Consider the following 26,162-nt stretch of genomic DNA (forward strand, 5'->3'; position numbering starts at 1 on the left):
GACACTTGAATTGTCTAACCCGTTCACAGGATTGGTTAACTATTGAGGTTCCTAGGGTCTCCACCCAGCTAGGTAAATCTGCTTTTAGTTTTAATGCACCTTATTGCTGGAACAAAATTCAAAATACATTTCATGTTGATGTTCTGGGGCAGTTTAGGCAATTAAAAGCATTGACTGGGGACTTATTTGTGGAGGAATATAAATGTTTTCAGATTGATTTGTGATATTTTATTTGTGCTTCCCATGGCTGTGTTTTTGTATTTTATTGTATTTGTTTCCTACTAAATATTTGCCAACTTTAACAATGCCATCGTATTCCCATGCCACTATGAGAAACAGCATGGGTGAAAGTAGATTTGATTTCTTACCAGTAGGGGAATTTAATTAATTTCATATGATCTCTGTGGGCCTAGTAAAAGTTTATCATATCACTTTTAACATGTATTTGTCACGCCTTGATCTGTTTCACCTATCCTTGTGCTTGTCTCCACCCTCTTCCAGGTGTCTTCCATTATACCCTGGGTACTTTTATCTGTGTTCTCGGTTTGTCTGTTGCCAGTTCGTCTTGTTTGTCAAGTCAACCAGCGTTTTGTCTCAGCTCTTGGTTTTCCCCAGTCGCTCTTTTTCTCGCTCTCCTGGTTTTGACCTTAGCCTGCTCTGACTCTGAGCCCGCCTGCCTGACCACTCAGCCTGCCCCTGACCCTGCCTGCCATCCTGTGCCTTTATCGACCCCTGCCTGCCTTGACCTGCCGTTTGCCTGCCCCTGTTGCTGTAATAAACATTATTACTTCAACACAGTCTGCATTTGGGTCTTACCTGAAACGTGATAGTATTAGCTTTTACAGTGGCATAAACACAACCAGTCATGATGTTTTAATCTGATTGTCAAACAATCACTTCAAAATGGCGCTCCTGTAGGCTACCAGCCCACGTTTGTCCACTCACAAAATAATTCTAGCATCCAAACTGAGCTGTGCACCCGCAATTTGATGAATAGAAAGAGAAATGTGTTACAAAACACCTAAACATGTATTGTTATTCTGCGATTGTCGTTAGCAGGCCTACAATTGTAGTCTGAATTGATGCTTTCACTGCTGTCTCCATGTCTCGGTCTCGTCTCAGCCACTCATCTTCGCCTTGGAAAAATGTCAAACCACAACACAATTTGGAGCGTATACCACTCGGTTTCAAGCCATCTCGCTCATTTTTCATGTGGCTGACAGGCGGTAATGTTTAAATAATGGTGTAGTAGCCTATAGCTTTCTAGGCATTTTGTGTTCATTATTGTGATAGGCTCACGTTTTACCAGTACGGCGTACCTCACTATTTATTTTGCCAGCAAGCCGTCCCGGACCGGATTGACTTACTTTCACCCCTGCGAAAGTCACATTCGCCTCTGAGGAGAAAACCATGTCTAGGGCACAACTAAATGCTGTATGCAGCTATGGTGGTACTAGCTAACTCATGACTACAACAGTGTACATACTAGCAGCAACAAACCCAAATTAATCCAGGGCTAAAGTAAAACATATCACAATTGGTTACCCGGCCTGAATCCAATCTGGAGCCAGTCAGTCTACATCTATAAAGCATAGAATTAGCTTCCAAATGAGATTACGTTATTTCTCAAGCTATGTTTATAATTGAGGGTTGATGACAATCGTTGATCCAATTTTTTTGATGAACAAAGTGCACAGTTGGTTGTCAGACTGATCCCTTGGTCATGAACGGATGCCTGGACCTACCAGAAGGAGCAAAGGTGGGTATCATAACATGTCCACCAATCTGATTGCAATGGTTTAGCGACCTCCAAAAATGCAGCTTTGAAAGTCCCCAAGAACACAGTGGCCTCCATCATTCTTAAATGGAAGAAGTTTGGAACCACCAAGACACTTCCTAAAAGGCACATGATAGCCAGCTTGGAGATGTCAAATGGCACCTAAAGACTCTCAGACCATGAGAAACAAGATTCTCTGGTCTTCTGAAACCAAGATTGAACTCTTTGGCCTGAATACCAAGAGTCACGTCTGGAGGAAACCTGGCCTCATCCCTACGGTGAAGCATGGTGGCAGCATCATGCTGTGGGGATGTTTTTCAGTGGCAAGAACTGGGAGACTATTGAGGATTGAGGGAAAGATGAACGGGGCAAAGTACAGAGAGATCCTTGATGAAATCTTGCTCCAGAGCACTCAGGACCTCAAGCTGTGGCGAAGGTTCACCTTCCAACAGGACAACGACCCTAAGCACACAGCCAAGAAAATGCAGGAGTGGCTTCGGAACAAGTCTCTGAATGTCCTTGATTGGCCCAGCCAGAGCTGGGACTTGAACATCTCTGGAGAGACCAGAAAATAGCTGTGCAGCAATGCTCCCCATCCAACCTGACAGAGCTTGAGAGGATCTACAGAGAAGAATGGGAGAAACTCTCTAAATACAGGTGTGTCAAGCTTGTAGCATCATACCTAAGAAGATTCGAGGCTGTAATCGCTGCCAAAGGTGCATCAACAAAGTACTGAGTAAAAGGTCTGACTACTTATGAAATGTGATATTTCAGAATTTTGTTTTCCATAAATTTGCTAAAATATCTAAATCTGATTTTTGCTTTGTCGTTATGGGGTATTGTGTGTAGATTGATGAGGAGGAAAAAAATATTTAATCCATTTTAGAATACGGCTATAATGTAACAAAATGTGGAAAAAGTAAGTTCAGCAATTTAATTATTTTAATATTACTCTTTAGGCTACTCTGTGCAAGAAGAGTGCCGTCCTTCTGCATTGCCTATAATTATTTACCCATGAGGCAAACTCTGTCATATCCAGGATGTCATTCACTCCATACCTCCTGCCCCCTGACTAGAATCTGTAATATATTATATAGATGGAAGGGACTTCATCACCCACTGGAGACTTGAAGACAGAACCTCACCCAAGAGAGCTGTGCATGTCAGTGTGTTAGACAGCCAAATCCATAGATTTGGGCAAATAGAAGATATAAATAGAAATGCCATTCTAGTTCTGATTAAACTGCTGAAGTTGTACTCTACACACAACTGATTTTGATTTGTTTCGGGGGAAGTGTAGGCATACATTTGTTATAAGCACATCAATATGATATTTACAGCAGAAAATGTTTTGACTTTTTAAGACAAACAAATCCATCGTTCTTTTTGTTGATGTATCTACACTCAAGCTGGGTGATGTTTGTGCAGGGATATTAGTTCTGGGATTTGTCTCCCAGGAAAGATCTAACAGCTGACATAAGGAGAGATGAGACGAGACCGAACTAGCCAGTTATAGAATATTGTGTTGTCGGAAAGCTGAGGTGACTGAAGACCGTGCACGGGCATTCAACTCACAGTAATTGATATCGTTTACACAATAAAATGTATTTACATGAGGTGATTATTAAAACTAAGTAAGAATGAGTGTCTTGGTGTAACGGATGTGAAACGGCTAGCTTAGTTAGCTGTGGTGTGCGCTAAATAGCGTTTCAATCGGTGACGTCACTTGCTCTGAGACCTTGAAGTAGTGGTTCCCTTTGCTCTGCAAGGGCCGCAGTTTTTGTGGAGCGATGGGTAACGATGCTTCGTGGGTGACCGTTGTTGATGTGTGCAGAGGGTCCCTGGTTCGCGCCCGGGTATGGGCGAGGGGACTGTCTAAAGTTATACTGTTACATTGATGCTGTTCCTCATGGCGACTGGAACATGTCCCCACTTGTCCGAATGTTCCTTGTTTTACTATCCTTGTGAGGACTTCTGGTATCAACAAGGATCGTTAAACAACACACACACACACACACACACACACACACACACACACACACACACAGGTGAGTCCATTACCTATTGAACTATAATTATTTACTCCTCCCTTACACAAAACATGTCCACAGATAAGGACAAGGCAATGTGCAATATGCACCCAGGGTAAAGGTATTCAGTGGTTTTCTGTATATTTTTTTAAAATGTTACAATGCCAGTCTTCTTACATAGGACAAAATGTATACTCCTCTGATAAACAAAATATAACTTTAATTATATAGGCCCAGTGTATTAATATAGTAATAACAACTGTACTGTAGTGCATAGGTTAAATGACTGACTGCAACCTTTGTTTCAGTATCGTTTCTCTTTCTGGCGGTTTGATTACGTAACTTCGGCGCCATTGACTCACCCTTTCCCTTTAAATCGTCCCAAAAACGTAATATATTAACATAGGCTGCTGTCTGCGCGGGAGAGGCTTTTGATCGACAGTGGTCCAATCCCAGTCTACTGTCAAATGAACCGCCCTTTAGTACCATTGGTTGTTTCGTCCAATATACGTAGCGGATTCATTTGCGTTATCTACATTGGTTCAATCTGCTGTCAGTCCGGAAAGGCGCGCTCAACAACGTTTAAAACTCATTGGATAAAAAGTACCAACCAATCAGCGTACTTTGAATGTTCCGATGATGACCATTGGTTACTGTTTTGCGCTCGTTCGGGTTTACCTCATGCTTTGGCTCTTATAATAGGTTATTTCCCATACATGTGGTAAAAGGATTTATGAACCGCCCAGGCGCGATTTGCAACGCGGGAAATACTTGCAAAAATAGGAGCACACATTGTATCCACATTGACAGTGTGAACACAATTTGTGTAAATTCATGAATTTTTGTACCATATTTTTTATAAAGAATTGTGGCACGGTTTTCTACGTCTTTGGAAATGAATCCTATTTTCACTCCTGATTGAATAGCTGAATTTTGTGGGACACTTTCGGTCTTATAGCTACCGAACCCAACTTTTTGCTAAAGTTAGGTTACTTGATAGCAAAGCTGGGTAAATATCTATTTCTTTAGATGGCAAGTGATTCCTGAGCATTGTGATACAATTTGAGATTTGATCAGCTTTTGACACATTCGTCTTTCATCTCAACGATGGCCGAGAACAAGCATCCTCAAGTTATTTTTTGCAACGACTCTCCAAAGAGGGTCTTGGTGTCTGTGATCAAAACCACCCCGATCAAGCCCAGGAAGAACGAATCTCTGATAGCGACCAGCCCTGGATTCAGCGACTTCATGGTGTACCCGTGGAAGTGGGGGGAGAACGCCCATAATGTGAGCCTGAGCCCGGGCTCCGTAAACGGGGCTGCCTCCCCTACCGGGACCAACACTGCCAGCGAGGCGGACATGGGTGCCTCCCCAGACCAGATGAAGGTAGGATCATTTTGAGGTTGTTTTTCATGTTGTTTAGCCTAATAGTAATTGTGTTGTGTTGAAGTTTAAATCCTATCCGGTAGGCTTCTTTAGACCGTGCATGAATTATGTGTCTGATATGACGCTGTAATAACTGAAACATTAGCATTTATTTGCATGTAACTCTCAATTATTTGTTGTGTTAAATAGTCTTGCAATGAATAATGAGATTATCGGTTACATTGCTTCAACTTTAGAATCTTAGTGATCATGTTACATTCAGAGGATTCCTAGGTCACTGGCCAGCTAAAAGTTAACTTTACACTACATCATTGAATGATGCAATCTAGTGGCAATCTGAATAGCTGTTCAAGTTTTTTTAAGAGTCCGTATCTTTGAGTGCTTGCAATAAAAATAACGTGTTTTGAGTGAAACTGAAGCTCTGAAAAGTGTATTTAAAAAAACGCCCGCGCTCACTGTGTGACATGATGGATTTTAAACCCCAGGCAGCTGTCATACGTGACGTAGCGTCGCCCGCCAAAAATGTTTCCGGATGTGCTTGGAATAAATTAATACATGCACCTTGCGGCACCATTAATTGAACAAAATATAATGTAGCAATTATTTGATATTGGACTGGACAAGAATTGAACAGTCACATGTCACCATGCATTAGTAAGTTTTACTTAACCAATGACCACATTAACTTTAGTTTTGCATAATGATAGGCCATACAATTTATTTAAAGGTTGATATGGAATAATGCTGCATTCTAAGCAGTTGTAAGCCTACCTACATTCACTATTCAGAAAGTAAATAAAGGTGCATTTATTAATATAACTGTAGGTAACTTTGTTTCCACTTGGTTTTCAGGACAGTAAAGAGGACGCTATTCGGCGTGGCCGCCCGCGTGCTGACACTGTCCGTGAGTTGATTAACGAGGGGGAGAGTTCCTCCAGCCGCATCCGCTGTAACATCTGCAACCGTGTGTTTCCTAGAGAGAAATCCCTACAGGCCCACAAGAGAACACACACAGGTGAGAAAAGTCTCTACGGGCCCACAAGAGAACACACAGGTGAAAGCAGAGCACAGATGGCACATTGACACCCAAACTACCAGGACACTATGCGGTTCCCTGTGTTACAACACCAACACTGCTCACTTTTATAGGCATCTGCTAGAAAAATAGAACAATTACAAACGAATAACTCTCCCTGTGTTCTCTCCCAGGGGAGAGGCCTTACCCTTGTGACTATCCTGACTGTGGCAAGGCTTTTGTCCAGAGTGGCCAGCTAAAGACTCACCAGCGCCTTCACACCGGAGAGAAGCCCTTTGTCTGCTCTGAGAAAGGTGAGCACACAACTAGACCTTCCCTTTTGAGATTATACCATAAGGCCCTTTATTTATTTATTTAACCTTTATTTAACTAGGCAAGTCAGTTAAGAACAAATTGTTATTTACAATAACGGCCTGCTTTACAATGACGTCCTACCAAATATAGGTGGTACCTTTAGATCTTTCTCATAGGAGGGGTGCAGAATCCACCATATAGAAAAGAATGACACTAACTCTGATATCCTTGTTCTCTCCCAAGCCTGCGGGAGTCGCTTTACCCACGCTAACCGGCACTGCCCAAAGCATCCATATGCCCGTTTGAAGAGAGAAGACCCCAAGGAGGGACCAAACAAGGCCCAGTCTGTAGACAACAAGGCTGTGGCAGAGTGGCTGGCAAAGTGAGTGGCTCTGGAGGGAGGTGGATAGGCAGATCAGATGGATAGTAAAACAAGTGAAGCAATTGAGGGATCTCACCTTATTCTGCACACCCCAATTCTCACCATATCCCCCTTTGACTCTCTGTTGTGGCAGGTACTGGCAGACCCGTGAGCAGCGTGCCCCTGTGCCCACCAAGGGGAAACCCCAGGGCAAGGGCGGGGTGGAGGACCAGGAGCAGCAGGACCCCCGGGAGTTTCTCCAATCAGATGAGGAGGAAGAGGAGGAGCCAATGGAGGAAGAGAAGTGCAACGGGGGTGGGGCTGCCAAACGGAGTCTCCAAGAGCAACGGGAGCGTCTCCATGGTGCCCTGGCGCTCATTGAGCTGGCTAACAACCTGTCTGCCTGAAACCCTACCCATATCCCAGTGTTGAAACCCTCCCCAGTCACTCCCCTTCTGCCTCCCTGCACAATGTGTTCTGGGTAGAAGTTGTCTGTAGGGAAACATCTAGGATAAGCTTACCCTCCCCAAATACTTAACCATTAATGGGGGGAAATTCTAAGCGGAACTTAGATCAGTATCTGGGGTTCTTCTCCATGTACATTGTGGGGCAGGCACAAGCTAAAAGCACCTTATCCAGCTTCCAATTGTATCCTTATTAGGCTGCTAAGATTGTAGATCACAGGTGGCTGGTGGCACCTTAGTTGGGGAGGACAGGCTCATAATAATGGCTGGAATGCAATAAATGGAACATTCCATTCTCTACATTCCAGCCATTATTATGAGCCTCCCCTCACCAGCCTCCTGTGTTGTAGATGTCAATATATGAAGAACGTTTCACTTTCCTCTGCCTTCTAAAGACTGGAGGAGATGACCTTTTAATGTTTAGTTTGTTTTGTTTGCACTTTGGTGGTAACGAGTTATTTGTTATGTCTTTTACTTTTGACGATAAAGTATATTGTGTGAGTATGTTTATATAATGGAAGTCTATGTAGATTTAGCTCAGATGGATGGAGTGATACAGGGTGCGGTCAGTCATAGGACAGTTTAAGTGTATCTAAATACTGGAAAGTGGATTCCTCTCCTGATTCTCTGATCTGGACTGTGACACGATAGGTGAAAATGCAATGTGGTGGAAGCCTATCAGGGGATTTCGCTTCCACTTGTCTAGTTCTTTCAGATCAGTGCAGGTGAAGGAGAGTAGATGAGGGGAGGAAGTCACTGTAGAGACTATTGAGATGCAACCCATTGCAAGCCTAATCTACAGTAGTGGCTAGCCACAAGCTTTCACAAAAATTCAATCTCCAACCCCTTCACCTATTAAATGTATCACACCCAGAACTGTAGCTATAACCCTGGAGGGACAACTCTTGTCCTGGAGAGCCGCAGCTCCATATCAGCCCTTAACAAACCTGATCTAGATGATCATCTTATCACAGGGATTTAGACCACAGTTAGTTGGGTCAGGTGTGTTAGAGCTGGGCTGGAACAAAAGCCTGCCCATGCTATGGCTGTGCAGGCCTGGCGTTGGCCTTCTCCACTCTAACCAAATTACATGGCCAGACATACGGAAGAGGAGTATTTAAAGTCATTAGTGTCGCCACCTTTTATATTAAAAGATGCTGGCTGATTGGAGATACGGACTTGTAGCCCCATTGGTGGTGTATGTACAAGTCTTCTCTATAATCAACATTTCATAGGTATTTATTTCATCATGTTTTTTTGTCCTTTTTGTTAACGATCTGCTATCACAAGCTGTCTCCGAGTACTGACAAATAGTTCCATTGAAGAATATATTGATCATCGCCTCCCTAAAATGATTTAGTATCTATCGACGTCAACTTCTAGCCGTAAGAATTGTACTCCCCTTTGCAGCAGCACGTGTATCTACAATATCTGCTACTAAGTTTTGCATTCATGGATTAAGCTTGCAATGTAACATGTTTCCACCTATTAGACCAGTCTAGAGAAATGGGACATGTTTCCACCTATTAGACCAGTCTAGAGAAATGGGACATGTTAGACCAGTCTAGAGAAATGGGACATGTTTCTACCTATTAGACCAGTCTAGAGAAATGGGATATGTTAGACCAGTCTAGAGAAATGGGACATGTTTCTACCTATTAGACCAGTCTAGAGAAATGGGACATGTTTCTACCTATTAGACCAGTCTAGAGAAATGGGACATGTTAGACCAGTCTAGAGAAATGGGACATGTTAGACCTGTCTAGAGAAATGGGACATGTTTCCACCTATTAGACCAGTCTAGAGAAATGGGACATGTTAGACCAGTCTGGGGAAATGGGACATGTTAGACCAGTCTAGAGAAATGGGACATGTTTCTACCTATTAGGCCAGTCTAGAGAAACGGGACATGTTTCTACCTATTAGACAAGTCTAGAGAAATGGGACATGATAGACCAGTCTAGAGAAATGGGACATGTTTCTACCTATTAGACCAGTCTAGAGAAATGGGACATGTTAGACCAGTCTAGAGAAATGGGACATGTTTCTACCTATTAGACCAGTCTAGAGAAATGGAACATGTTTCTACCTATTAGACCAGTCTAGAGAAATGGGACATGATAGACCAGTCTAGAGAAATGGGACATGTTTCTACCTATTAGACCAGTCTAGAGAAATGGGACATGTTAGACCAGTCTAGAGAAATGGGACATGTTTCTACCTATTAGACCAGTCTAGAGAAATGGGACATGTTAGACCAGTCTAGAGAAATGGGACATGTTTCTACCTATTAGACCAGTCTAGAGAAATGAGACATGTTAGACCAGCCTAGAGAAATGGGACATGTTTCCACCTATTAGACCAGTCTAGAGAAATGGGACATGTTTCCACCTATTAGACCAGCCTAGAGAAATGGGACATGTTTCCACCTATTAGACCAGCCTAGAGAAATGGGACATGTTTCCACCTATTAGACCAGTCTAGAGAAATGGGACATGTTTCCACCTATTAGACCAGCCTAGAGAAATGGGACATGTTTCCACCTATTAGACCAGTCTAGAGAAATGGGACATGTTTCCACCTATTAGACCAGTCTCGAGAAATGGGACATGTTTCTACATAAAGGAGGGTGTAATGAATACTTGGCGTTGGCAATGTTTTATTATTTGTTAGCATCACTACATCTCTTAACATTGTGTAAATTGCCAATTGTTTTTATATATATGTTTTTGTTGTTTTCATTAGGTTTGTGCTTCCTGCAACACCCAGATGCTTTGTTGGCCATATGTGATTAAGTGTTGTATCCCACTGGGCACATACTGGTTGAATCTACGTTGTCTCCAAGGCATAAAAAAAAAAACGATGTTATGACATTGAATCAACGTGCAAAACTGATTAGATTTGGAAAAAGTCAAAAGACTTTAGGGAATATTTGTCTATTTCACCCAGCTTTTAACCTAAACGACATGGTTCAAATGTTTGTTGATATATATTTCTTGACAACTCAATCGAATATAAATCTAAACTAAACTCAGCAACAACAAAAAAACGTCCTCTCACTGTCAACTGCGTCTATTTTCAGCAAACTTAACATGTGCAAATATTTCTATGAACCTAACAAGATTCAACAAATGAGTCAAACAGAACAAGATCCACAGACATGTGACTAACAGAAATTGAATAATGTGTCACTGAACAAAGGGGGGGGGGTCAAAATCAAAAGTATCAGTCAGTATCTGGTGTCGCCACCAGCTGCATTAAGTACTGCAGTGCATCTCCTCCTTGTGGACTGCATCATATTTGCCAGTTCTTGCTGTGAGATGTTACCCCACTCTTCCGGTGATATCTGGTGAGAACCTACCTTACAACAGGCCTACAAGCCCTCAGTCCAGCCTCTCTCAGCCTATTGCGGACAGTCTGAGCACTGATGGAGGGAGTGTGCGTTCCTGGTGTAACTCGGGCAGTTGTTGCCATCCTGTACCTGTCCCGCAGGTGTGATGTTCAGATGTACCGATCCTGTGCAGGTGTTTTACACGTGGTCTTCCACTGCGAGGACGATCATCTGTCCAGCCTGTCTCCCTGTAGTGCTGTCTTAGGCCTCTCACAGTACAGACATTGAAATGTATTGCCCTGGCCACATCTGTAGTCCGCATGCCTCCTTGCAGCATGCCTAAGGCACGTTCACGCAGATGAGCAGGGACCCAGGGCATCTTTCCTTTGGTGTTTTTCAGGGTCAGTTGGAAGGCCTTTTTAGTGTCCTAAGTTGTAATAACTGTGACCTTAATTGCCTACCCTCTGTAGGCTGTTAGTGTCTTAACGACCGTTCCACAGGTGCATGTTCATTAATTGTTTATGGTTCATTGAACAAGCCTGGGAAACAGTGTTTAAACCCTTTACAATGAAGATCTGTGAAGTTATTTGGATCTTTACAAATGATCTTTGAAAGACGGGGTCCTGAAAAGAGGACATTTCTTTTTTTGCTGAGTTTAATGTTGAATTGACATCTGTGTCCAGTGGGATGACATGTCCAATATTTTTTTTTGATAGAGCACAGGCTAAACTGGAACTTAGTTAATAATCAAAACAACCCAAGTGTAGTGTATATATCTTGATGTATTTTGAACACTTTGTTGATTATTTGGTTAAAAAGTTAAGTTTTGGCAGTTAATATATTCCACAACTTGTTTGTTTGAAAAAGAGAAAACAAATCTCCTGCACACAATCTACAGTACAAGAGCTTTGAAGTTGATGTTTAAATGATGATGAAATTCACTCTCCCTCACACCATGTTAACAGACCATAGCATTGTGCGTTTTAGGCCTTAATATGAAATGTTCTGACTTGCTTTGCAGAGATGACATTGTTGATGTTTAAAACAGTTTCTCTTTATAGGCAGTCCACACTGTTGGTACTTGTTGGTCTTCAATAAACACCATCAATGATCATGATCCAGGAGACGGGTTCATTCCTTCTAGTTTATTGCTATGCTAATGGTTGGTAAGAGCTTCATCATCACTACACTGCAGTTCAGTTGTCCTTGAACATACAGCTCAATACACTACATTACGTCTCTCAGTACACACATTGGTTTCACGGGTTGCTTAGTAACCACTAGTGGCCATTGCTATTTACACATGTACTAGTATGTATGTATGTATGTATGTATGTATGTATGTATGTATGTATGTATGTATGTATGTATAGATAGTATAACACCACTTGTCTTGACAACACAATTAAAATTACAGGTTTAAACTTGCAACACAAATAATAAACATTGTCAAAAGTATGATCATAATTTTTCATAAAGTTACATTAAAATGTAAGAACGTCTGCTACAATATGGAGCAGTTACAAAGGGTTGTGCTTACAGTACAGAAAATAAACTATGGCATCATGACCAGTTGTATCGCAGGTGTATTCACTTACAAATTGTGTTCACGCAGAGCTCCCTTCAAAAAGAGGCCTTGGTCTCAATGGGACCCTGATAAAAGGTTAAATAAAGAGAACTTATTTTACAAGGAGTCTGTCTGTGGAATCTTCCATAATGGGAATCTTCAGCTGATCCTGTTTTTTCTGGATTCTGCTTCCATTGCATTGGGATGGTTTGCTGCTGCTGTGGAACGTCAGGTAGGAATACACAAGTCCCCCTGATATACTGACGAGAAGAGAGAACTACAGAGTTGGACATTGGCAAAAACAGAATAGAAATGGTATAGCAACAGGTTTCTTTTGCTAATGTGTGAATAAAACATTCATCTATTCTTACCAAATATTCAAGCCCAGGAAGTTTGTCCATGAAAAGAGGTAATCTCCACCTAAAAACATACCGATGTAGGCTACAGCAACATTCTGAGGAAAACAATTGATACACTATATAGTTGACTTGACATGATATTCATGGGTATGTGGACTCATGAGATGGAAATGATCAGAATACGATTCCCCACAGGCATTCGCATCAGGGTTGCATTTGAAAACACGTTTTTCCCCTTTTGTGCTCACTGACCCTGACCCAGCTGTGTCAATATAACCCTAAATGTTAGGAACAAACATATTGACCCACATGTTACTGGTCCAGTTGTTCTTCTTACCTTAATTGCTCCCACCACTGTGGTGGTGAGTGCTGAGTTGTAGTGGCTACACAGCACTATTGAATACATCAGCACAAACCTGAAACAGAGAGAAGCACAAGATCTTCTTATTAAGAAGGCCATCACCACCCTCTACTGGGGGTATATTTAATGTTCTGATATGTCCTGAGAATTGTTAGAGGAAGTTGTCGGCAACAATGGAGCCCAGTGGGACCACGCCAAGGCTAAGATGGGGCGTGTCTCAGTGTTCTGCTCTGCCTCTGGTTGGTAAGGAAGTATATCCTCATTCAGTCTACACTTCATTGCTCTTACAATGCTGAACATCAACATACTATACTGCCTAGTTTAGGTGGAACAATGCCTCTTAACAGCCATAGAGAAAGGGATATGCTGGCAGTTTCTCTTTCAGTAATGTGTACACTCACCCCATGATGCAGGACATAAGGAAGCAAGAAACAAAGGGGGTGTTCAACCAGTGTTCATATGTAATGGCCTGTCAACACAAAACCACACACACAGGCAAGGTCAGACAGGGATTAGCTGATCCTAGATCTGGGCCTAAAATCAACGTATATCCAGAGAAAAAGGGAAATGCATTTACCTTGTGTAAATCCCCAGTGAAAGCACTAGCCAAAAGAGTTGGAATGAAAATGATGAATGCATTGTAAAATAAGATCCCATATTTTCCAAGACCCTTTAAAGAAAATAGAAAATACAATTTTACGTGAGTCAGTATTACACAAAACAGTTAGCTATTCAACTTCTCAACTATAAGAGGAGAGTGTTGCTGGAGCTTAAAGGTAAAATGATCAACCATGGTAGGCATACTGCACTGTTTACTTTACCAGTGTGCATCCTAACAAATGAATCAACATCACTTAACCTGGCCACAATTAGGTCATTATCATGCAAATTCAGACCCTACACAATGCAACCAATAGAGCTCAGGTCAGCAATACCTCACCTCCTCAACCTTTCCTCACATGGCTGGAACGTAAACATACATGATGTCTGGATTCATCCAAGCTGCCTTAGAAATATGTATGCAGTCTCCTGTGTCTGTTAAAGAATAACTTCATCTGAAAACTGGAAGTATCTACCTGTAAAGAGAATGTAGTATCAGGTGCTTGGTATTTTCAAAGTATCCAGAACCATTCTGGGATTTTATTAGAAAAAAAATAATTAAACAAGTTTACGTGCTCAAATCAAGGTGTTATCTCTTATTATTATAGTGTGGCAAGAATGTGTCCTACCTCAGTTCCCAGTTTCTTCTTGGTGTACACACCACTGGCAGCAGTGAAGACATCATTAAGCAGAATGAATGTGTAGCCCTCGGCATCAAAGGCCAAGTCAGAGCTATAGGAGAAAATAAAGGGAACATTTTATTCATAATGGTAATGAAGACTTCCTTCAAAGTATCTTTGATGTTTTCAGAAGTAATATCAAGCAGAGAAGAGTAGCTCATTCAACAGGAATTTGTTAACAGTGTGAACATTTGAGTTGCAACTTACCTTGCTGCCACCAATGCTCCAAAAACGATGGCCAAAACACTGTAGATCAGACGACTAGGGATTTGTTTTCTGGAGAGGATATTGAAATTCACATGTTAATACTGTAAGGCTGAACTGAACTGTAAATTAGCAGTTGATGACAATAAAATATACAGATGTGAAAAAATGGCCACAAACTTCAATATCCTTGCTTCCATGATCATTGTCATCAATATGGTGAACTTCCTTAACACTGTGAACATGGGTAAACTGTAAAGGATTAAATTGATCAATCACATTTGTCTGCTTTTTTATAAATGCATTTGTCAGAGTGCTTGGCAACACTGGTCTAAGTCCCTATGAGTGGTGTTTAAGTTGTACATACTGTAATTGAGAGGATATCTGAAACTAATGCATTAAGTTTCACTCTTGAATTTAGACTCCATTGTACCTTAACTTCTTTGTACCCGCCAGTCCTGTTATGTGGTTTCCAACATACAGCAGAGGTAGAGGGAAGATCTGTATAGCAATCATTCATTTAATGAATTAATTCAAGATGTTATATTGATGGCAAACTGCAAAAATACATCTTGGAACATCTGACTATTTTTTAGACTTATTGTGGTTCACCTTTTGTTGTATGCATCTGTGACAGACAGGCATAGGATTGAAACAAGAATATAACACACTTCACTTAATAAAAACACTTACTTTGATGAAAATGCTTCTGTCAAAGTCTTGAAAGTGAACTGTTTGGTTAATTTTAGCAGCATAGAGAATGATGATTGTAGTGGCCATCTGGAAAAAGGGGGAAATCAAGAGGGGGTTCGTTATTTATGAGAAGATGGCAATTTTGCGTTACTGACATTGAATCAGATATTTTTTACATCAACAATTTGGTTTGTTGGTTGTGATGATATGAAGGTAATCTGAGGGTATATCTGTTGTGCAACTTCTACCTCAAGAATCCTGAATTGAGGTATATTACCTGTCCAATTCCTAGAAACATGTACGAGGGAAATCTAAGAGAGAGAAAAGAGATGTTATTGGTCAATAAAGAAGACGTTTTACTAAACTGTAACAACCCCATAACAACTGTCTGCCTGTTGGAGCTTCAAGTTCAGTGTTGCCTGGGGAAGTAGGTATACTCTAATTTTGCTCAAATATTCAAAACGGCCAACCCGGCGAAGGAACGGCACCCTATGTGAAGAAAAATTACATGACAAATTGTGACATACACTCTTAATAACCTAAAAATATCAGATACCTTTGCTTCCATATCGGTCTTGGTAGGCTAATAGTAGGCATATTATTGAAACAGATAAATGGAGACTCAACTGAGACAGAAATTCACAGGTTTCAAATTTCCACCATTCTTTTCAATTGGTCGCACTTTTTTAAATAGAACAAGAACAAAATAGGATGTTCTAAGTCCACAACAATCCTTAGATCACATCAGCAGACCACTTTTGAGGTCAAGGAAAAATCTAAGATATGTAGGTTTGAGTGAAGTTACCTTTTAATTCTAGACATGCTCGTTTGGTTACTGGTGTTTGTAGCGCACATGAGACAGAGTTTGGTAAACAAATGCCCACTGGATTGGTGAAAATAATCATATAATTCTGCCAGATAGCCACAGGCTACTTTGTAGCTATGCTGAACAAAAATATAAAACGCAACATGTAAAGTGTTGGTCCCATGTTTCATGGGGTGGGTATAATTTATGGAAACTTCCAACAGAAATCTGTTGCAAAAACGTTGTAAAATAACAAGGCTGCCAACAAACAACGCATACGAAAGTTGTATAGCGGCATAATAAGACACAGGGTAAGGAGTGGGCTATTTCATTACGTTTTTCACTCCCATCGTTTATTCTGAAAAATGTCTGTCCTCACTCTGGAAGCCAATGGACAAACATTAAGAATAAGCTATGTGGTGAGTTGATACCTACTTTGTGTACGTTGTTTGTTGGCAACCTTGTACTTTACGAAGTTTTTGTTACAGATTCCTGTTGGAACGTGACACAAATTATACCCACCCTATTTTATGAGCGGAAATAAAAGATCCTGGAAATTTTCCATACGCACATAAAGCTTATTTTTCTCAAATTTTGGCAACAACTATGTTTACATCCCTGTTAGTGAGCATTTCTCCTTTACAATCCATCCACCTGACAGGTGTGGCATAACAAGAAGCTGATTAAACAGCATGATCATCACACAGGTGCACCTTGTTCTGGGGACAATAAAAGGACACTAAAATGGGACAATACCACAGATGTCTCAAGTTGAGGAAGTGTGCAATTGGCATGCTGACTGCAGGAATGTCCACCAGAGCTGTTGCCAAAGAGTTGAATGTTCTACAACATCCTCCAACGTCGTTTTAGAGAACATGGTAGTACGTCCAGCCGGAGACCACGTGTAACTACACCAGCCCAGGACCTGCATATCCTGCTGGAGACTGAGACCAGCCACCGAGACAGCTGATGAAACAGTTTGTACAATCAAAGAATTTCTGCACAAACTATCAAATCTAATTTTATTTGTCACATACACATGGTTAGCAGATGTTAATGCGAGTGTAGCGAAATGCTTGTGCTTCTAGTTCTGACAATGCAGTAATAACCCATGAGTAATCTAACCTAACAATTCCACAACTATTACCTTATACACACAAGTGTAAAGGGATAAAGAATATGTACATAAAGAAATATGAATGAGCGAATGAGCGATGGTACAGAACGGCATAGGCAAGATGCAGTAGATTGTATAGAGTACAGTATATACATATGAGATGAGTAATGTAGGGTATGTAAACATTATATGAAGTGGCATTGTTTAAAGTGGCTAGTGATACATTTGAAGAAAAAAAAATCCAATATTAAAGTGGCTGGAGTTGAGTCAGTATGATGGCAGCAGCCACTCAATGTTAGTGGTGGCTGTTTAACAGTCTAATGGCCTTGAGATAGAAGCTGTTTTTCAGTCTCTCTGTCCCTGCTTTGATGCACCTGTACTGACCTTGCCTTCTGGATGATAGCGGGGTGAACAGGCAGTGTCTCGGGTTGTTGTTGTCCTTGATGTTCTTTATGGCCTTCCTGTGACATCGGGTGGAGTAGGTGTCTTGGAGGGCAGGTCATTTGCCCCCGATGACGCATTGTGCAGACCTCACTACCCTATGGAGAGCCTTACGGTTGTGGGCGGAGCAGTTGCCGTACCAGGCAGTGTTACAGCCCGACAGGATGCTCTCGATTGTGCATCTGTAAAAGTTTGTGAGTGCTTTTGGTGACAAGCCAAATTTCTTCAGCCTCCTGAGGTTGAAGAGGCGCTGCGGCGCCTTTTTCACCACGCTGTCTGTGTGGGTGGACCAATTCAGTTTGTCCGTGATGTGTACGCCGAGGAACTTAAAACTTTACTACCCTCTCCACTACAGTCCCGTCGATGTGGATAGGGGGTGCGCCCTCTGCTGTTTCCTGAAGTCCACGATCATCTCCTTTGTTTTGTTGACATTGAGTGAGAGGTTATTTTCCTGACACCACACTCCGAGGGCCCTCCCCTCCTCCCTGTAGGCTGTCTCGTCGTTGTTGGTAATCAAGCCTACCACTGTAGTGTCATCTACAAACTTGATGATTGAGTTGGAGGCATGCATGGCCACGCAGTCGTGGGTGAACAGGGAGTACAGGAGAGGGCTCAGTACACACCCTTGTGGGGCCCCAGTGTTGAGGATCAGCGGGGTGGAGATGTTGTTACCTACCCTCACCACCTTGGGGCAGCCTGTCAGGAAGTCCAGTACCCAGTTGGGCAGGGCGGGCTCGAGACTGCTTGATGACGAGTTTGGAGGGTACTATGGTGTTAAATGCTGAGCTGTAGTACAGCATTCTCACATAGGTATTCCTCTTGTCCAGATGGGTTAGGACAGTGTGCAGTGTGGTTGCGATTGTGTTGTCTGTGGACCTATTGGGGCGGTAAGCAAATTGTAGTGGGTCTAGGGTGTCAGGTAGGGTGCAGGTGATATGGTCCTTGACTAGTCTCTCAAAACACTTCATGATGACGGACGTGAGTGCTACGGGGCGGGAGTCATTTAGCTCAGTTACTTTATCTTTCTTGGGAACAGGAACAATGGTGGCCCTCTTGAAGCATGTGGGAACAGCAGATTGGGATAAGGATTGATTGAATATGTCTGTAAACACACCAGCCAGCTGGTCTGCACATGCTCTGAGGACGCGGCTGGGGATGCCGTCTGGGCCTGCAGCCTTGCGAGGGTTAACACTTTTAAATGTTTTACTCACGTCGGCTGCAGTGAAGGAGAGTCTACAGGTTTTGGTAGTGGGCCGTGTCAGTGGCACTGTATTGTCCTCAAAGCGAGCAAAGAAGTTGTTTAGTCTGTCTGGGAGCAAGACATCCTGGTCTGCGACGGTTTGATTTGATTTGGCTGGTTTTCATTTTGTAATCCGTGATTGACTGTAGATCTGCCACATACCTCTTGTGTCTGAGCCGTTGAAATTGCGACTCTACTTTGTCTCTATACTGACGCTTAGCTTGTTAGATTGCCTTGCGGAGGGAATAGCTACACTGTTTGTAGTCGGTCATGTTTCCGGTCACCTTGCCCTGGTTAAAAGGAGTGGTTCGTGCTTTCAGTTTCGCGCGAATGCTGCCATCAATCCACGGTTTCTGGTTTGGGAATGTTTTAATAGTTTCTGTGGGTACGACATCACCAATGCACTTGCTAATGAACTCGCTCACCAAATCAGCGTATTCGTCAATGTTGTTGTTTGACGCAATGCGGAACATATCCCAATCCATGTGATTGAAGCAATCTTCAAGCGTGGAATCAGATTGGTCAGACCAGCGTTGAAGAGACTGGAGCGCGGGAGCTTCCTGTTTAAGTCTGTGTCTATAGGCTAGGAGCAACAAAATGGATTCGTGGTCAGCTTTTCCGAAAAGAGGGCGGGGGAGGGCCTTATATGCATCGCGGAAGTTAGAATAACAATGTTACAGGGTTTTACCAGCCCTGGTAGCACAATCGATATGCTGATAGAATTTAGAGAGTCTTGTAGAATGTATGCACACATGACTAAGTCGCTTTGGATAAAAGCGTCTGCTAAATGGCATATATTATTATTATTATTGTTTTCAGATTAGCCTTGTTAAAATCCTAGCTACAATTAATGCAGCCTCAGGATGTGGTTTCCAGTTTACATAGTCAAATAAAGTTTGTTCAGGGCCATCGATACATCTGCTTGGGGGGGAATATATGCGGCTTTGATTATAATCGAAGAGAATTATCTTGGTAGATAATGCGGTCGACATTTGATTGTGAGGAATTCTAAGTCAGGTGAACAGAAGGACTTGATTTCCTGTATGTTGTTATGATAACACCACGTCTTGTTAATCATAAGGCATACCCCCCTGCCCCTCTTCTTACCAGAAAGATGCTTGTTTCTGTTGGCGCGATGCCGGAAGAAACCAGCTGGCTGTACCGACTCCAATAGCGTGTCTCGAGTGAGCCATGTTTCCGTGAAGAAAAGAAAGTTGCAGTCTCTTATGTTTCTCTGGAATGCTACCCTTGCTCGGATTTCATCAACCTTGTTGTCAAGAGACTGGACATTGGCAAGTAGTATGCTCGGGAGCGGTGCGCGATGTGCCCGTCTCAGGTAAGCTGTATGCTCGTTGTTCTCACCAGGGTATTGCCCTGACTGCAGTTCGGCATTGTAACCGACTTCAGTGGGTAAATGCTCACCTTCGATGGCCACTGGCACGCTGGAGAAGTGTGCTCTTCGCGGATGAATCCTGGTTTCAACTGTGCCGGGCAGATGGTAAACGTGGTGTGGGTGAGCGGTTTGCTGATGTCAACGTTGTGAATACAGTGCCCCATGGTGGCGATAGGGTTATGGTATGGGCAGGCATAAGCTTCAGACAACGGACACAATGAATTGTATCTATGGCAATTTAAATACACAGAGATACTGTGATGAGATCCTGAGGCCCATTGTTGTGCCATTCATCCGCTGCCATCACCTCATGTTTCAGCATGATAATGCACTGCCCCCTGTCACAAGGATCTGTACACAATTCCTGGAAGCTGAAAATGTCCCAGTTCTCGCATGGCCTGCATAATCACGAGACATGTCACCCATTGAGAACGTCTGGGATGCTCTGGATCGACGTGTACGACAGTGTGTTCCAGAGGCCACAGGCCACAATCAACAGCCTGATCAACTCTATGTGAAGGAGATGTGCAATCAACAGCCTGATGAATTCCATGTGAAGGAGATGTGCAATCAACAGCCTGATCAACTCCATGTGAAGGAGATGTGCAATCAACAGCCTGATCAACTCCATGTGAAGGAGATGTGCAATCAACAGCCTGATCAACTCCATGTGAAGGAGATGTGCAATCAACAGCCTGATCAACTCCATGTGAAGGAGATGTGCAATCAATCAACAGCCTGACCAACTCCATGTGAAGGAGATGTGCAATCAACAGCCTGACCAACTCCATGTGAAGGAGATGTGCAATCAACAGCCTGATCAACTCCATGTTTTATTTTTTATTTTATTTCACCTTTATTTAACCAGGTAGGCTAGTTGAGAACAAGTTCTCATTTGCAACTGCGACCTGGCCAAGATAAAGCATAGCAGTGTGAACAGACAACACAGAGTTACACATGGAGTAAACAATTTAGCAAGTCAATAACACAGTAGAAAAAAATGGGCAGTCTATATACAATGTGTGCAAAAGGCATGAGGAGGTAGGCGAATAATACAATTTTGCAGATTAACACTGGTGATAAATGATCAGATGGGCATGTACAGGTAGAGATATTGGTGTGCAAAAGAGCAGAAAAGTAAATAAATAAAAACAGTATAAAAACAGTATGGGAATGAGGTAGGTGAAAAGGGTGAGCTATTTACCAATAGACTATGTACAGCTGCAGCGATCGGTTAGCTGCTCGGATAGCTGATGTTTGAAGTTGGTGAGGGAGATAAAAGTCTCCAACTTCAGCGATTTTTGCAATTCGTTCCAGTCACAGGCAGCAGAGTACTGGAACGAAAGGCGGCCAAATGAGGTGTTGGCTTTAGGGATGATCAGTGAGATACACCTGCTGGAGCGCGTGCTACGGATGGGTGTTGCCATCGTGACCAGTGAACTGAGATAAGGCGGAGCTTTACCTAGCATGGACTTGTAGATGACCTGGAGCCAGTGGGTCTGGCGACGAATATGTAGTGAGGGCCAGCCGACTAGAGCATACAAGTCGCAGTGGTGGGTGGTATAAGGTGCTTTAGTGACAAAACGGATGGCACTGTGATAGACTGCATCCAGTTTGCTGAGTAGAGTGTTGGAAGCCATTTTGTAGATGACATCGCCGAAGTCGAGGATCGGTAGGATAGTCAGTTTTACTAGGGTAAGCTTGGCAGCGTGAGTGAAGGAGGCTTTGTTGCGGAATAGAAAGCCGACTCTGGATTTGATTTTTGATTGGAGATGTTTGATGTGAGTCTGGAAGGAGAGTTTGCAGTCTAGCCAGACACCTAGGTACTTATAGATGTCCACATATTCAAGGTTGGAACCATCCAGGGTGGTGATGCTAGTCGGGCATGCGGGTGCAGGCAGCGATCGGTTGAAAAGCATGCATTTGGTTTTACTCGCGTTTAGGAGCAGTTGGAGGCCACGGAAGGAGTGCTGTATGGCATTGAAGCTCGTTTGGAGGTTGGATAGCACAGTGTCCAATGACGGGCCGAAAGTATATAGAATGGTGTCGTCTGCGTAGAGGTGGATCAGGGAATCGCCCGCAGCAAGAGCAACATCATTGATATATACAGAGAAAAGAGTCGGCCCGAGAATTGAACCCTGTGGCACCCCCATAGAGACTGCCAGAGGACCGGACAGCATGCCCTCCGATTTGACACACTGAACTCTGTCTGCAAAGTAATTGGTGAACCAGGCAAGGCAGTCATCCGAAAAACCGAGGCTGTTGAGTCTGCCGATAAGAATTTGGTGATTGACAGAGTCGAAAGCCTTGGCGAGGTCGATGAAGACGGCTGCACAGTACTGTCTTTTATCGATGGCGGTTATGATATCATTTAGTACCTTGAGTGTGGCTGAGGTGCACCCGTGACCGGCTCGGAAACCAGATTGCACAGCGGAGAAGGTACGGTGGGATTCGAGATGGTCAGTGACCTGTTTGTTGACTTGGCTTTCAAAGACCTTAGATAGGCAGGGCAGGATGGATATAGGTCTATAGCAGTTTGGGTCCAGGGTGTCTCCCCCTTTGAAGAGGGGGATGACTGCGGCAGCTTTCCAATCCTTGGGGATCTCAGACGATATGAAAGAGAGGTTGAACAGGCTGGTAATAGGGGTTGCGACAATGGCGGCAGATAGTTTCAGAAATAGCGGGTCCAGATTATCAAGCCCAGCTGATTTGTACGGGTCCAGGTTTTGCAGCTCTTTCAGAACATCTGCTATCTGGATTTGGGTAAAGGAGAACCTGGAGAGGCTTGGGTGAGGAACTACGGGGGGCGGAGCTGTTGGCCGAGGTTGGAGTAGCCAGGCGGAAGGCATGGCCAGCCGTTGAGAAGTGCTTATTGAAGTTTTCGATAATCATGGATTTATCGGTGGAGACCGTGTTTCCTAGCCTCAGTGCAGTGGGCAGCTGGGAGGAGGTGCTCTTGTTCTCCATGGACTTCACAGTGTCCCAGAACTTTTGGAGTTGGAGTTACAGGATGCAAACTTCTGCCTGAAGAAGCTGGCCTTAGCTTTCCTGACTGACTGCGTGTATTGGTTCCTGACTTCCCTGAACAGTTGCATATCACGGGGGCTATTCGATGCTATTGCAGTCCGCCACAGGATGTTTTTGTGCTGGTCGAGGGCAGTCAGGTCTGGAGTGAACCAAGGGCTGTATCTGTTCTTGGTTCTGCATTTTTTGAACGGAGCATGCTTATCTAAAATGGTGAGGAAGTTACTTTTAAAGAATGACCAGGCATCCTCAACTGACGGGATGAGGTCAATGTCCTTCCAGGATACACGGGCCAGGTCGATTAGAAAGGCCTGCTCACAGAAGTGTTTTAGGGAGCGTTTGACAGTGATGAGGGGTGGTCGTTTGACTGCGGCTCCGTGGCGGATACAGGCGATGAGGCAGTGATCGCTGAGATCCTGGTTGAAGACAGCGGAGGTATATTTGGAGGGCCAGTTGGTCAGGATGACGTCTATGAGGGTGCCCTTGTTTACAGAGTTAGGGTTGTACCTGGTGGGTTCCTTGATGATTTGAGTGAGATTGAGGGCATCTAGCTTAGATTGTAGGACTGCCGGGGTGTTAAGCATATCCCAGTTTAGGTCACCTAACAGAACAAACTCTGAAGCTAGATGAGGGGCGATCAATTCACAAATGGTGTCCAGGGCGCAGCTGGGAGCTGACGGGGGTCGGTAGCAGGCGGCAACAGTGATAGACTTGTTTCTGGAGAGAGTAATTTTCAAAATTAGTAGTTCAAACTGTTTGGGTATGGACCTGGAAAGTATGACATTACTTTGCAGGCTATCTCTGCAGTAGACTGCGACTCCGCCCCCTTTGGCAGTTCTATCTTGACGGAAGATGTTATAGTTGGGTATGGAAATCTCTGAATTTTGGTGGCCTTCCTGAGCCAGGATTCAGACACGGCAAGGACATCAGGGTTAGCAGAGTGTGCTAAAGCAGTGAGTAAAACAAACTTAGGGAGGAGGCTTCTGATGTTGACATGCATAAAACCAAGACTTGTGAAGGAGATGTGCAATCAACAGCCTGACCAACTCCATGTGAAGGAGATGTGCAATCAACAGCCTGATCAACTCCATGTGAAGGAGATGTGCAATCAACAGCCTGATCAACTCCACATGAAGGAGATGTGCAATCAACAGCCTGATCAATGTTTCGCTGCATGAGGCTAATGGTCAAATCAGAAACGTTCTAATTTTCTGATCCACGACACTACCTTTTTTAAAGGTATCTGTGACCAACAGATGCATATCTGTATTCCCAGTCATGTGAAATCTATAGATTAGGGCCTAATACCAACCCATGATAGCTGTTGTTTCTTTAGATCACCCCTCTTTCTAAATTTCTAAGGGATATTTCCATCTCTGTCCACGAAAGCGCTGGTATGTACCGTACGCATTTATAGAACGGTGTTTTCCAGCCAATTGCATTTTGGAACATTTGCTCGTAGGCCTACCGATGTGTGCACATTGGCACAATTAAAATGTTAATAAATAATTGTTTATCAACAATTTAAGCTAAACATTCTGATCTGTTCCTTCAGCCTTATTAATTGATACGGTGTATACCTCCACTACACTTTGATACGCATGGTGAGGATTAAGACGTGGAGTATAGGCAATGGCCACAGAAAAAGTGGAAATACGGCGTATACCCAACCACTGCACCAGCTGCTATGCTCATGCCGCGTTAAAAACCCATGGGAACTCGGAAATATCTGAGTTCCCACTACATGCGTTCAAGACCACTGGGAACTGAACTAGGAAAAAAAAAGATTTGAACGGTCATCCAACTCGAAGTGCCAAGTCGGGAACTCGGGACTCTTTCTGGAGTTACGACCTTCCCGACCTAAAGATCACTTACGTCATGATTTACCCTCGATTGTTTTCGAGTTCCCAGTTGTCTTGAAAGCACCACTTGCAAAGGATTTCAAGCGAGTGACCTCTGCAAAGTAAGTACTGCAGTGACGAAACGATCTTACCTGTAGTTTGTGAGAATCGTTTTGTTAACAACAATGATCAAGAATGAACTGACGGCGTAGAACGCAGCAGAGAGAAACTTCAACAACCCGGAATGTTCGGCTTCTGGCAAGTTAGCTGAGGTAGACATTACTTCAAGAATAGTTGTAATCGTCAACATGTGAAATGAACTCCGCTGCTTTCACTTTGGTTTTGTCACGATCGTGTGGAGGAAGTGTTTGTTAGACTGGGCGGGGATTGTTCAAACAGGCAGCGATTATTTTTCGTATTTGTTTTATGTTTGTCACATACACCGTATAGTTGCTGTGAAAAAGTGTTATTAAGGAAATGTGTACAATTGCATAATTCTGGAAGATTATAAGCAATAGGCCTATCTGTACTTTTACCTTTTGCATAGAAGGGAGGAGAAATACATATAGTACCAAATAGACGTAATGTCATTTTGCTGAATCATATGGACTGCTGCATGATTATTCACAATTCATTTCCAGTGATGGTCAACTTCTAGGCTATAATATAGACCTAATCTTTTGTTTGTAGAATGACATGTCATTTTAATTGCTCCTGTAAATCGCTCAGCTAAATTACCAAAAGGTAAGTCCATTAGAGGATGCCATTGTGGAATTTGTTTAAAAACTTGATCTGTTCCCAGGCTAGATCAAACTGTATTTAGCTGTGTATCTGTGTATATGTTTGTTTGTCTGTCTTGAGTCCACACAGGTCACATTCTCCCTGCTGGAAGTCATTGCTCTTGGAGCCAAATGGATATTTAGTGAATGTAACTGGATAATACAATTAGAACAGTTCCTCATATGTGTACTTGGCTGCTTTTATGACAAAATCTAGAAACGTTTCACTGAGTCCATTTTATTCTACACAGGTTTGTAGGCAGGCGATAAGAGAGCTGAGCTGAAGCTTTGTTTTACTCTGCTCAGTGGCTCTTCTCTCCCTCTGTTTCCTCCCTCTCCACTTAATCCTTCTCCGCTTACTCCGTCTCCACTTCCTCTC

At 43.1% G+C, this 26,162-nt stretch overlaps 2 protein-coding genes across 3 annotated transcripts; one reads left to right on the top strand and one right to left on the bottom strand.

The window, feature by feature from the left end:
- Positions 1-4,507: 4,507 nt before the first annotated feature.
- Positions 4,508-11,796, top strand: znf367 (zinc finger protein 367). Its single transcript, XM_035736494.2, has 5 exons — positions 4,508-5,193; positions 6,046-6,208; positions 6,403-6,522; positions 6,767-6,905; positions 7,039-11,796. Exons 1-5 carry the CDS (start codon positions 4,915-4,917, stop codon positions 7,289-7,291), a joined length of 954 nt encoding a protein of 317 aa, XP_035592387.1. The 5' UTR covers positions 4,508-4,914; the 3' UTR covers positions 7,292-11,796.
- A 13-nt stretch (positions 11,797-11,809) lies between these two features.
- On the bottom strand, positions 11,810-25,376 carry LOC118358547 (UDP-N-acetylglucosamine/UDP-glucose/GDP-mannose transporter-like). 2 transcript variants are annotated; one of them, XM_035736495.2, is made up of 12 exons: positions 25,157-25,375; positions 15,421-15,454; positions 15,144-15,230; positions 14,884-14,951; positions 14,631-14,702; positions 14,454-14,522; positions 14,196-14,298; positions 13,544-13,636; positions 13,368-13,435; positions 12,943-13,021; positions 12,618-12,700; positions 11,810-12,506 (listed from the first exon to the last, which is right to left on the bottom strand). In XM_035736495.2, exons 1-12 carry the CDS (start codon positions 25,312-25,314, stop codon positions 12,359-12,361), a joined length of 1,062 nt encoding a protein of 353 aa, XP_035592388.1. In that variant the 5' UTR covers positions 25,315-25,375; the 3' UTR covers positions 11,810-12,358. The 2 variants fall into 2 exon arrangements, with proteins under 2 accessions (XP_035592388.1, XP_035592389.1); XM_035736496.2 differs by having other exon boundaries at positions 12,358-12,506; positions 12,618-12,666; positions 25,157-25,376.
- Between the last annotated feature and the right edge of the window lie 786 nt (positions 25,377-26,162).

The sequence above is a fragment of the Oncorhynchus keta genome, chromosome 25, assembly GCF_023373465.1.
Source record: "Oncorhynchus keta strain PuntledgeMale-10-30-2019 chromosome 25, Oket_V2, whole genome shotgun sequence".
Lineage (NCBI taxonomy): Eukaryota > Metazoa > Chordata > Actinopteri > Salmoniformes > Salmonidae > Oncorhynchus > Oncorhynchus keta.

Coding starts and splice junctions, on each gene's coding strand:
- znf367 (XM_035736494.2), top strand. CDS start 4,915: ATGGCCGAGAACAAGCATCCTCAAGTTATTTTTTGCAACGACTCTCCA. Junction 5,194..6,045: donor CCTCCCCAGACCAGATGAAG/GTAGGATCATTT, acceptor CTTGGTTTTCAG/GACAGTAAAGAGGACGCTAT. Junction 6,523..6,766: donor CTTTGTCTGCTCTGAGAAAG/GTGAGCACACAA, acceptor TTCTCTCCCAAG/CCTGCGGGAGTCGCTTTACC.
- LOC118358547 (XM_035736495.2), bottom strand. CDS start 25,314: ATGTTGACGATTACAACTATTCTTGAAGTAATGTCTACCTCAGCTAAC. Junction 15,455..25,156: donor ACGATTCTCACAAACTACAG/GTAAGATCGTTT, acceptor TCTCTCTCTTAG/ATTTCCCTCGTACATGTTTC. Junction 12,701..12,942: donor CAGTGGTGGGAGCAATTAAG/GTAAGAAGAACA, acceptor TGTTTTCCTCAG/AATGTTGCTGTAGCCTACAT.